General features: G+C 38.1%; 2 protein-coding genes across 2 annotated transcripts; both read left to right on the forward strand.

Moving 5' to 3' along the window:
* Positions 1-2,529: 2,529 nt before the first annotated feature.
* LOC134751266 (uncharacterized) lies at positions 2,530-9,080 on the forward strand. Its single transcript, XM_063686649.1, has 6 exons — positions 2,530-2,549; positions 2,615-2,798; positions 3,619-3,827; positions 6,835-6,989; positions 7,748-8,076; positions 9,050-9,080. The coding sequence occupies exons 1-5, from the start codon at positions 2,530-2,532 to the stop codon at positions 7,921-7,923; spliced, it is 744 nt and encodes a 247-aa protein (XP_063542719.1). The 3' UTR covers positions 7,924-8,076; positions 9,050-9,080.
* Positions 9,081-10,611: 1,531 nt separating this feature from the next.
* Positions 10,612-13,038, forward strand: LOC134751051 (uncharacterized). Its single transcript, XM_063686386.1, has 5 exons — positions 10,612-10,699; positions 11,249-11,419; positions 11,838-12,053; positions 12,437-12,623; positions 12,909-13,038. The coding sequence occupies exons 1-5, from the start codon at positions 10,633-10,635 to the stop codon at positions 13,036-13,038; spliced, it is 771 nt and encodes a 256-aa protein (XP_063542456.1). The 5' UTR covers positions 10,612-10,632.
* The last annotated feature ends 345 nt before the right edge of the window (positions 13,039-13,383 follow it).

A 13,383-nucleotide genomic window follows, 5' to 3' on the forward strand; every position in this document is an offset into this window, starting at 1 on the left:
TCGATCGCAGACGTTTCTGCTTGTTAAAAATTAATTTAGAATGTGTAGCACATCGTAACTGGTGAATTTCCAATATGACTTGGAACTCCGGTGGCCGTTTAAGAAGTGTAACGCTCTTACGGTAGATGTCGCAAGGGTCCCCTAGACCCATAGAGTGGGAAGATTTGCTGACTATGGATGAGGTCTTGGTGGCTCAGTTGGCAGAGCGCTGGAGTATCGATCCAGAGGCCGTGAGTTCAAGTCTCACCCAAGGCAGTAATTTTTCCACTTTATTTTTAAAACAGAATTTATTCATGACTCACATGTGAGTCACTGGCCCTGCGGAACTGTTTGAGAATGACCCATACTCTGAGTCGCTGGCCCTGAATGGGTTAAGGGGTTATTACTTAGATCTATTTTTTGCCGGACTCTTTCTGCTAAAAGGAAAAAAACATGGGCACCTTTCTCTGCCCCTGTCGGCAGAAAGCGTACCGAAAAAGGATAGTTATATGTAATACTAATAACCCCTTGCCAAGGTTTGCAGAAGCTAAAGCTATGCTTCTGTTTCCAGTTCCCTCATTGAATGAACAAATCCACCTCTTCAACCCATCAAGATTATCCGATCTCCCAAATGCGCATGACACCGGAGTCAAGTGTAAACCCGGAAAGTTATACCGCTCGGATTGCAACAGATGCATTTGCACTAAATTCAAGAGTCTGTTGTGCGAGAAACTACTATGTCCGAACTATGAAGATACTTATAAACTTCAGGCCCAGAAAATTTCAGGCAAGATACAATCATACAATATACTTACTTATTCTTAACGTCTTTTGAACCGTGATTCCAAAAAATCTGAATTTTTTTTATAAATGAAAGCTTTAAAAAAACACTTAAAAAACTACTTTGAATATGATCCGGTAAAACGTTTTGGAGTCAGTTACTGGAGAAATTACATGCAGTTTCGCGACGTTGTCCTTCTCGGATGACTATAATATCAAGAGAAATAATCCAATGCCCATGAAACTTACCAGAATAATTGGTATATAGATTTTTTTTTACTTTTTAGATGTTTAAAACTTTGTCCACCTTTAGGAGCCTAATATTGCTAATATATATATGGGATGCTGTTCAACGTTTTTTTCCTATTCAGGAAAACCTTGCGATGACGGTGACATAATGAGGCAAGAGTGTATCGAGTGTGTTTGTCAGAACAGTACATTTTCCTGTGACGTCAAGAAAGACTGTATTCCTTCAGTTAAGCCACTCGGAGCGAAGAAGATGAAATGTGTTCCGGGTCAGAAGTATCCCAATCTGTGAGCATTACCGAAATACTGAAATTTATAAGAGTGAAAGAGAAAAAATGCTGCCCAAATTTTATATGAATATTCTTTTCCCCTCACTAGCTCGGAAAGTTGTCTTTTATCCTTCAATACAAGCGGGGAAAAACGCGTTTTATCCACTAGTGGGGAAAGTAACTTGACCTTGGATGGAGCGTGTTTAAGTAGCTTGACAGATAACAAAACGTAAATCGTTTATGATAATGATTCGTTCGATATTAATTATCATTAAATAAATGGTTTGAGAATTTAATGAAAAATACCAAATTTAGCTTTATTTAATGATTTTAAGTCATAAACCTTAAAATTCCATAAGAAACGTTTGTTTTATTATAATGATGATAAATATAATTCTGAACGCACAAGTTGAGTCGATACAATTTCAAAATACATCGTTGACATTTCATACGTCAGAAATGTCAACATTGTCAACAATTTTTTTACTAAAAAACTTTTCTCACCGACTCGCGTAAACATACACAACTTCCAGAGTTTTCTGTTATAATATCGTAAAGAAATGAGTGATTCCAGTGATGAAGATGATCTAACGCCTGTGGATGTTGCATTTTCCTCGCTATAGTGAGGTGAAAAGTTTTGTGTTATACACGGGCGCAAATGTATTTTACTTCTCGTGTGTTGAAACACTCGCTACGCTCAGGATTCTATTTTAGAACCACTCGCTTCGCTCGTGGTCACCTATAGAATCCTTTCGCTTACTCGTGTTTCTATTCTACACTTGCGGGTAAAATACAACTTTGCACCCTTGTATAACAAATAACTAATTCTTTTACCCCCGGTCGCTCGGTGGCGCGTCAATAACTACTTGTATACACTATGCCTATGATATTCACAGACCCAATAGACCACCATGTATTTGTACGGCTAAGGGCGAGCGTCACTGTTCATCATCATTAATTCACGTTGGAGCTCCGAAGAAGCGAATAAGGCCTCTTGAGCATGCGTTTGTGGCCGGGAAGCCGTGTACGCCGGGCCGGGTTTATAAGTACGTAAAAAAAACCTACTGTAAAACGACCCAAGTAGAGTTAGACCAAGTTAAATCAGTTAAATCAGTCAAGTTAAGTCAGGCGGGCCGTATGCTTGTTTTCCACCGACGTAGTATAAAAAAAAACTGCAGCCTGCAGCGATGCTGCAGCGCAGTAATTTGACAACCACTTAAAAAAATGTATACTTATGGCAGATCTAAAAATATAAATGCCTGATTTTCACAATCGGTTAATGGAAGAATAATTTACAATTTTATTATATATTCATGTTAATATATAACTACAATTCACAGAAGAAAATGCAACAAATGCACATGTACAAAAACCGGATTTCTCCGCTGCACAAAAAAGAACTGTCCCAAAAAAGACAAGACATTAAAACTTTTCCGGGGAATTCGCATCCCTCGCAAACATCGCCTTCGACCTCTTCGAGAAAAAACGGTTCGTCCGCCAAAACGAACTGAAGGGCAGTCTCAGGTAATAGTTATTTACAGTACCCGTACATATGGTGCTACTTTCCCACACTAGTGCGGGAAAGAGCACTTTCCGTGCCCTTTCAGGTCGTGACGTCCGGTCTGGCCTAGTGGGTAGTGACCCTGCCGATGGTCTCGGGTTCGTGTGATGTGCACAGATATTTGTTCCTGAGTCATGGGTGTTTTATAATACTAATACATAGTATTTAAGTATTTAAATATTATTGTATATCGTTGTCTGAGTACCATAATACAAGCCTCCTTGGGCTTACCTGTGTAAGAATGTCCTATAATATTTATTTATTTATTAATGTCGAAAATTTTAAGGGCAATATGTACTGTAAAACGTTGTACAATACACGTGCGACGTGCGAATAGTTAATTCGCACTCCCTTCGGTCGTTTTTTTATTTATCGCCACTCATGTCGAATTTCCCCTTTTCCGAACTTGTACTCGTAAATACCAAAAAAGTTAATTAGCAATCTTGAGAATGTTCTCTAGTAACTTCAACGATTCTAATCCTGATTTTTTGACATTCGCTCGATAGAAAAAAAACAGGAACATAGGTCTAAAAAACGCACTATAATAATTTGTAACAATTTATGCTAAAAGTCTCGTTTAGGTGTATCATCGACTCATCGTGTAAAGTGTAATAACAATCGTGAAACTTTGAATCTGTGTTTTGACAGGTAACTTTCTTGGGCTCAAGTGCCGAGGAGCAACCTAGAACGAGAGGGCCTCGGAGAATTCGACGTCCTCGGCCTCTCCAAGAAAAAACGGTTCGTTATCCAAAACGAGCTGAAGGGCGGACACCATTCTTGCAGGCAACTTTCTTGGACTCGAGTGCCGAGGATGTATCTGGAACGAGTAGGCCTCGCAGACCTCTTCAAGAAAAAACGGTTCGTCCGCCAATGGACAGAAGTGCCGAGGAGCATCGTGGAACGAATAGGCCTCAAAGATTATCTAAAAATTTGAAAGAATTTGACAAAGCGTTTCTGGATGGCGAGAAGTGTGAGCCTGGTGTAGTATATCGGTAAGTAAATACGAATATAATTTTGTACCTACCCGATTTCTAAAGACACGGAGATTCTTTATTCATGAAGTAAGATGTATTCGGGTGCTTAATTTTGATACCTTTCCGAATGGCGGGTAATTGGCGATTTCTCTGCTCGTTTGCCTCCTATATCATTAAAAAAAATCCGAAAAAGACCCATGAAGGATGACTCACGTTAGACCGGGCCGTGACCGGGCGCTTGCTTTTCTATGACATGACAGGTGATCACGTGATGCTTTCCATAGAAAACATAGCGCCGGAAGCTCCGGCCCGGTCACGGCCCGGTCTAACGTAAGTCATCCTTTATGGTTGACCGGCCGAAGTATTTTACAGATGGCGCATGCATAGGTTTTACCTGTCAATCCTAGGAGTGTCAAATTCTTTTTTTGGAAATTTATGGTCAAGAAACCCTACCAAATCTGATAGAATAAAATAAAACTAGAGATAGGTAAAACCTATGATGGCGCCATCTATAAAATAGTTATTTGTTATACAAGGGTGCAAAGTTGTATTTTACCCTCGAGTGTGGAATTGAAACACGAGCAAGCGAAAGGATTCTATAGTTGAACCACGAGCGAAGCAAGTGATTCTAAAATAGAATCCTGAGTGTAGCGAGTGTTTTAACACACGAGAAGTAAACCGCTAAGTTAGCTAAGTTTAATTACTCATTTTGAAATTACTTTAGGTAGTGTAATCCAGTAATTAAGCCTTAGTTTGCGTTCCTCTAAATTTGTCCATGAGTATACAATTGTTACATTGTGAAAATGTTTAAATTTATTTGATTCGAGTACCAAAAGGGTATCTTATTAATCCTTTTACTTTTTATATAAAGTCGTGGCGAGACTGCAGACATATTTACTGAGTTGCTGAAAAAAAGTGTTTTTTTTTTAGAAAAGAATGCAATAAATGCAGTTGCACTCAAGAAAGACATCTCCAATGTACGACCATGACTTGTGCTAATAAATTGATGGACGTACGAATGGACCACGAAATCAATATGAATAAAGATGAATAAGCGAGAAAAATAGGATTTGTTTTGTTAATTTTTTATCAAGCAGAAATGTCTGTTATCGATACTAAGTACCTACACACGATACACACGGTAACGGTACGGTACAGTATGGCAAGTAACGGCAAGAAGAGATTGAACCAGTGTTCCAATGGTCGCAGGTTCGAGTCCTGCCGGTGTAAATTTTTCCTTTTTTCCTTTAATTTAAAATTTTGTACTTTGTGTTTTGTTTTCTCTATCGGCCTACGGCTTAACTGAAACGGTTTGCATGAAGTACCCGTTAACAATGTTGCAGTTCACTGGCGTCGTCATATTGGATGCGAATTAGCATGCATGTCCATAGCGCTGTCACGCTTATACACCAAAGCGAAGTGCAAATTCATGCCTTGTCATTTATACTTTTCATAAATATGAATGAGCATGCAAAAAGTGCTATTAGTTCATTGTAACATAAAATAAATAAATATTGGGGGACATCTTACACAGATCAACCTAGCCCCAAACTAAGCAAAGCTTGTGTTATTACGGGTGCTAGGCGACGATATACATACTTATGTAGATAAATACATACCTATATACCTACATAGAAAACACCCATGACTAAGGAACAAATATCTGCATGTGCTTATCACACAATGCCCTTACTGGGATTCGAACCCTCCTCCATCGGCTTACAATTTACAAGCAAGGTCACTAGTCACTAGTCACTACCAATACCGTCACTAGTCACTAGTCACTAACAATTCATTCACCGTACTTACCAATTAAGAATATCCCTTCCAAATTATATGCCCATACTTTTCACTGCTTTCACCTAAACAAATATAACTGTAACTGTGAACCTATACAACAAGTAGAATGTATTACTTACCTTGGAATCAAAGTAGACGAGCACCTCTCCTGGTCATATCATGTTAATTTTATTTATGAAAAACAGAGTTTTATTAGGTAAATTCTTTCACTTAAAATTTAAAGTTCCTATTAAATCAGATCGACGGGAAGACTGCGAACAGTGCCGCGTCGCATGGCACTTTCATGTAAGAATCCTGGAGTAATGGGCCCAACCTATTATGAACGTCTACCAGCTGAATTTAGATATGAAATATCTGACGAAGCATTTGAACAACGACTGAGGAACTTTTTATTGAATAACCCTTTATATTCAGTAGAAGAATACATGGAATTAAAATTTGAATAAATAACTGTTTGACATTATAGTTTTTGTAAATTGGATTTTATTTGACATTAGTTCTTAACTGTTATTATTACGGCTCTAAGTTTTAGTTTGACGAGATACCTTTTTTGTTTGACATGTATTCCATTATTTATTTAGTTTTAATTTGACGGTAATTTTCCAATACCTTTTATAATTGTTAGTTAGTTTTTCATAATTTGTATTGTTTTTGATTTATCATTATTGACATTTTATAATTACATGTTTGCATGCTGAAGAATTGACGATCATAATATAAATTCATATAGATTAGTGTAAGAATAATTTATATTGTAATTTATTATTATGAAAGAAATAAACTAAACTAAACTAAACTAAACTATATCCTGCAAACCTTCAAAAAAAAAACTTAATGGATGGCAACGCACTTGCAAAGAACCATCTTGGAGGTTCAACGTATTATCGACTCTATATCTATGGACAATACATTACAAATCAAATAATAAATACATTTTGGCCGAAAGCAAACCTTCGGCCGAAACATAATTTTTATGCTGAAACCGAACGGACACTCCCACCGAAAATACAGTTTAGATGCGGCTGTAAAGTTCGGCAGTTTTTTGACCGAAACATTGTTATTTATGACGAAAAACCGAAACTTCAGACACAAAAATTTTGAATAAATTTCTTCTATTCTATTCTATTCTAATTTTATTGGTTTTATTGCAGTCCCAACAACGCACGAGGCCATCCATTCTCACAGTAACTATTCCCCTTCGCAACAACAAAAGCTTCCTATTCTGAAGCACAGATCCTCCGAATGTAGATACCCCCGGATCGTCTTATCGAGTCGACTGCAACACCTGTCTCTGTCTCGCCAACGGGAACCTGCATTGTGGCCAGATGCTCTGTCCTAGTCACGACGATGTGCACAGAGTTAAGGCGAAAGCTTTGTTAGGTGGGCATTCTGTATTTTTGTAATGAGATACCTAACTAAATTAATTTAAGTCACGCGAACCCGTTGCCAAGAAAGCCGCTAAAATTACATGAAACTTAGCATGAACATACTCGAAGTATATCTATGCCAGGCCGCGTAGCCAACGTGACAATCGTTAACGCTCCGTAGCGAACGAAACGCAACTGTCACTGTCACACTAATATGGAAGAGTGATAGAGAGAGGCTACTACGATACGCGGCGCAGCGTTAACGATTGGCACGTTGGCTATACAGCCTGTTACTAAATTTCGGTACTAAATATTCTTGTAAGACAAAAAAAACAGAGCGAGTAAAAGATTTGTAATTGGAAAAATATCGATTAATGAGTTAGTTTATCGATTTAGGAACTCTCTATCTGTCATAAAATTTGCCCCCTAAAATCCGATGGCTTTTCATGACACATACATGATACAGTGCTGCCTCTATTGTTTCCCATATAGTTTTAAGTCATAATGTATTGTTTGTCCACATTTTCGTTAGTCATAATTTGTTTTTTTGTTTTTTTCAGAAACGCGTAACTTTTCAGGATTGCCATAAAACAAATCTAACCTAACCTAACCTATCTATAGGATTACCTGAGGAAAATCCTGAAAAGTTAACGGTTTCAGAATTATGACTAACTAATGATAATATGACAATCATTACATTACGACTTTCAATAATTATGTCAAACAAAGGGTACATGATAACTAAATAAAATCTGCTATCCTGATCTACAGGCCAACCATGCGACGATCTTGACATTATAGATAAAAATCTGGAGTGCGTGCTATGTCAATGCGTGCACGGGACAAATGTCTGCCACGCTAAACCCAACTGTGAGCCGTCCAAGAAACTAGAACCGATCGAGGAGCACTTAGGGAAGGAATGCACCCCTGGGATGATATACAAGTGAGTGTCCTTGGTAGTTAGGTATTATGGGCTTGCTATGTCAACGCGTGGACGGAACCAATGTCTGCCACGCTAAACCCAACTGTAAGCCGTCGAAGGAACATGAACCGATCGAGGAGCACTCAGGAAAGGAATGCACCCCGGGGATGATATACAAGTGAGTGTCCTTGGTAGTTAGGTAGGTATTATGGGCTTGCTATGTCAACGCGTGGACGGCACCAATGTCTGCCAACTGTGTGACGGCTAAGAAGATTTATATTTAACTTGTTGCGGTTTTCAACTGGTTTTGATACGACCTTTACGATCATCTTGGTGATTGGCGCGCATCTCTCGCACGACTGTCACTTCATTTCGCATCCACTAATCTGGCAAATCAGCGTGAGCGTTCTTCTGGATCGTATCAAAATAAGAGCAAACGTCATCTTTTTGCATTATTTGTTTATTTTATTTTATATTTATTAGTTCACCAACAATTGTTTACACTTTGTTAAGTATAACTACAAACGTTTAAACTATTATCGCTTAGCGTAACAATGACTTAAAGGTAAACACCACTTGCATTGAATGAAGTAAGAAAACTGCATCTACGTACTTATATATATACTTTATACAATAATAATAATAATGCAGGCATTAATTATAACAGGGACTAATACTGTTTACAATCGAAATTAAACTATTGTGAGACATATTTCAAAATATTTAGATTTTCAATAACGAATTTTTCTGTTTTTTTTTTTGTTTTTTTTTTTCAGCACAGTCGAGGTCCCACGATTTTTGAATACCACACGTGTGTGTAAGTTTAAGAGGAAAGGGGAGAACCGCTTCTCCATACAAACGTAGTCCCCATTTTCCTCCCTGGATATTAACATTATAGATAATATTGTTATGTAATTCGATGTAGGTATATTAACCATGCCCCTTCGTTTAATTTTTTTTCGATTTTGTGATAATATTATTATAAAAGTTAGCGCGAAAAACTAATTCCATATAAACTTTTAAATGCTTAAACTCAAATAGTTTCTATAATATTAACATCCAGAGAAGAAAATAGGGACTACGTTTGTAAAAAGTCGATTTCGGGGCGGTCGTCCACTTTCGTTTTAACTGTAAATTTATTTTACCTGCAGGCGAGCCTGCAACAAGTGTTTTTGCACAGAAGAGTTGCCTCCACAAAGCGCAAGCCAGCTATGCTCACAGGATACGGAAGCACTGGGTAGACTATACATTGCGGAAGGCAGGGAGGAAAAGCTTAATTTTGTTATTAAGATTTTGTTAATAAATGAGCATAAGTAGTTTTCGATTGTCTTCTATTAAGTTACTGAGAAACCCCACACTAGCGTCTTTTGAGCGTCGGTGTCTAGTTAGCGCTATGGAAAATGGTGTCGCTGACCGCTGACCAGGCTGCGTAGTCAACATGCCAATCGCTTACGCTCCGTAGCGATCGAAACGCAACTGTCACTGTCGCACTAATATGGAAGAGTGATAGAGAGACACAAAGCGTTTCGTTGTCGTAGCGATAGCGATTTTTTTTTTTTTTTTTATAAGTTCTTTATTTAACAATATATTACAAGGTAATTACTTAATCTAGTGTACATTTGGCATCCTAGACAGTAATAACAATAATTTAATACAGTTTAGTGAGCTGTAGGCGCTCATTATAAACTTTTTAACAACTCAGTGTTTATTACATTGGCATGATTAATATCATAATACCACTAATGCTTACTATAAGTAAGCAACATCATAACTATTAGTACGTTCGCACAGATAGCTTACGTTTTTTGCATACACAATAATCATCTACAATTAAAACATTAACCCAAACTAAAGTTGAATATATGTTACAATTATAAAGTAAACAATAAGGCACAACGAATAAGTTGTGGGTAATCGTAACTAACGATAAGCATGCTGAGTAGCCGATAGCGATTGACACCTTGGCTAGGCCGGCAGTTGCGCTTACGTTGCGGCGAACAGCAGCCATAGAGCTGACTATGCCGACGCTCGGGATACGCTGTGGGATGGCTCCAAGTCATATTATCCAAGGCTATTAGGAACCGGTTATTGCTCCACACAAAAAATACCGGTATTATTACGTTATTTTTCCTTTGGTTTATTACTTCATTTTTAATGGGACAAATAATAATAGTTGTTACCTAAATACACGATTCAGTCCTACGTAAAGAGCATAAAATAATTAAAAACATTGTGCTATTTCGGGTTTTTCAAAAAAACCGGTTCCGAGCCATGATATTTCCTCTTAGGGCCACCGGCTATCCTAAACAGATTTTAGATCTTAGATCCGAATTTAACAGGGCCGATCAGACAATCTCTAAATTAAACGGGAAATACCAAGGATACGTATATGGGAAAAACGTAGTTCAAGTTTTTTTACACTCACAGATTTGCAATCTGCAAAAAACTCGTATGTATACTTTATATAGGTACTTAAAGTAAGTGCATTCAGAACAATAAGTATATTGTTAATATTCCTTGCATGATACGTGACGCCTATAGGTATGCATTGCCAGAATACCAGTGCTGTTTAATGTTGATGCAATTTTAGTGTAATCGCAGTCCAGCTGATTTGACTCTATATTAAAGTAGCCCATTATAAGTTATCGATTGGGCAATTTATGAATTATCGTCTAATAGTCATAAAACAGCGGCTACTGTAATAGAGGCAATAACTGTAATTGATTGTGCAGCCATGGTAAAGCTAGGACTGGTGGTGGTTGCGGCGATTTGCTGTCTTGCTGCTATTGAGGCTTTGCTAGGTAAATAACGCATACGCCCCAGTGCTGGACACCTGATAATTGACAATTTTAATGCAGCAATAGATGTGTCAAATGGGCCGTTAATTATTGGTTTATTAGGATGTCAAACGCTGGGACGTTTACCTTAAAAATATGACGTTAAGTATTATTCACCAATCTCGGGACACTTGTGTTAACAGAAATGTTGTTACTGCCGCAAAACTAAGTGGTAAGAGGTCGTAATTTGGATTTTTTACCAACTAATTACTTATTTAATACTCACAAATCTATTAATATATGTCATGAACAGTAAGCTGCAAAGTTAAGTGACACCCCCCCCCCTGCATAGAAATTGGATTGCAGGGGGGTCATTTAACTCTGCAGCCTACTGTATCACCATGTTTGCAATATTTTATTTACGAATCACTACTATTAGATCTAGTGAGAAAAAAACTAAACATTCCGCCCACCAAAAACAAAAATGGCGCCACATTAAACACGCGAACAAAACTGGATAACTACATATTTAATCAGCGCTCAACGAACAATTACGTGCTAAGATAATTTCAGCTCAACGCAGGCAAGGCAGCACAAACACTACAAACAGCGAAGTCCTAGAAGAAGTTAAAAACAAATGCACACCGGGAAAGTTCTATAAGAGGGGCTGCAAGAGGTGCTTCTGCGATGACAAACAGAGGCCCGTTTGTGGAAGGAATGGGGATTGCAAGTTGGCTAATAAGTGTACGTAGTTTTAATAAATTAAAGAGGAAGGCTGTTCTTAATACTTCATGCATCACCCTGACAAGCGATATTGTTTGACCACTTTGGATGGCTTAAATAAATCTTTATTAAAGTCGCTTTTCGGTGAAGGAAAACATCGTGAGGAAACCGGACTAATCCTAATAAGGCCTAGTTTCCCCTCTTGGTTGGAAGGTCAGATGGCAGTCGCTTTCGTAACAACTAGTGCCTACGTCAATTCTTGGGATTAGATGTCAAGCGGACCTCAGGCTCCCATGAGCTGTGGCAAAATGCCAGGATAATGCGTGGGAGATGATGCGGAATAGAACTGATAGTTAACAGCAAATAATGTACTAATCACATAGGCCTTCCCAATCTAACGAAACTTTGCATGGAAAGTCAATTAATAGTTTTTTCGCAGATCCAACAAAGCCCAGCTTCCTCCGCTCCTACTCTTTCTCAGAGCTCCAGCAATTGCCATCACTACCACACCAGTCATCAAACTGCACACCCGGAGTCTCTTATCGAGTCGACTGTGACGCATGCATTTGCCTTGCAAATAAGAATCTTATGTGTAACGATCTGCTGTGCCCAAGTTATGAAGATATTAATAGGATTCTGGCTAAAGATATGACTGGTGAGTATGAAGGCTTTATACTGATGATTACCGAGCCAAGCCCAGCTTCTTATGCTTCGTTTCTTAAGAACTCCAAAAGCTACCACCAATCATAAAATTTCATGATCCTTAGACCTTTTTGGTAATGACTGGTAAGTGTCCATTTTTACCAGTTGTCATTTTGTATTTTGAAGTGGAGTTGAAACTGTTGAATGTCCGATGTTCTGCCATAAATAATCATTAACAAAAACAAACATGGAATGAAATGGAATGGAATGCTTTGAAAAAACGATTTTCCAAATCGATCTAGTCTTTTTTGAGAAATTGAGTGACAACTGGAAACATAATAATGATAATACGTATATAAAAAAGAGTTCCCGAATTGAATTTTTCTTTTTGTTTAGGAAATAAATGTTCAGTGGGCAGAAACAAGACCGAGGATTGCATCTCATGTTCTTGTATTAATGGCATACTTAAGTGTGAAGCCCAATCAAACTGCATTCCAAACGGGAGAAGAGACATTCAGTATGAACCACCTCTGGACCTGGATGTTAAGGAGAACCGCCAGTGTTCGAAAGGAATGGTTTATAAGTAAGTCCATATGATGATCATACTCCTCCCCCCTCCTGACCAATTTCAGCCACAGCGAATGAGTGCTCTGTGTACTTTTAATTCGCGCTATTAGGATGTTCCATTAATTCTCTGGTGCGCCCTTAGGTAAGTCCATATACTGCAGCATGTACAGTCACCTGCAATTATATGTTATTTTTCGAAGGCCGCAAAAATATTTGACACGCTTTTATGGCTCTATAAATCAGATTTATTATTTTGTCCATGGTAAATATCTAATACATATATCTGATAAACATGATGCAGACGCGACTGCAACCGCTGCTACTGCCAGAAGGACAACACCCTCCGCTGCACCCTGATGCGGTGCTTAAAGCACACCGAGGTGCAACGGCTGAAGAAGCTGCGCACGCAACTGGAGAGGGACGGGCTTTAAAAGTTTGAACGCAACGATTATTCAACATGTTTTGTAAACCTTATCTATTCATTATTAAGCCGATTAAAATGGACTTATAGCCTAAAATTTTGTTGTATATACTATATCAATAACCATCATACTTGATGAAGTAATTTAAAACAGGGTTCTCCAAATGAAGATAAACGAGCAAGCTTAACCATGGAGACTATATAAAGGCGCCAAATCTCTATGTATGAAAAGTGTCCATCAAAAAACAGTAATTAGGCGGCGCCACCATATACCGAAATACTACCAAAAACAACCTACGTAATTTGGTCGGGTTATTTGTTGCCTTATATGGTTCATGTTCCAGAGCCTAACTAG

Source organism: Cydia strobilella, chromosome 21, assembly GCF_947568885.1.
Source record: "Cydia strobilella chromosome 21, ilCydStro3.1, whole genome shotgun sequence".
Taxonomy (NCBI): domain Eukaryota; kingdom Metazoa; phylum Arthropoda; class Insecta; order Lepidoptera; family Tortricidae; genus Cydia; species Cydia strobilella.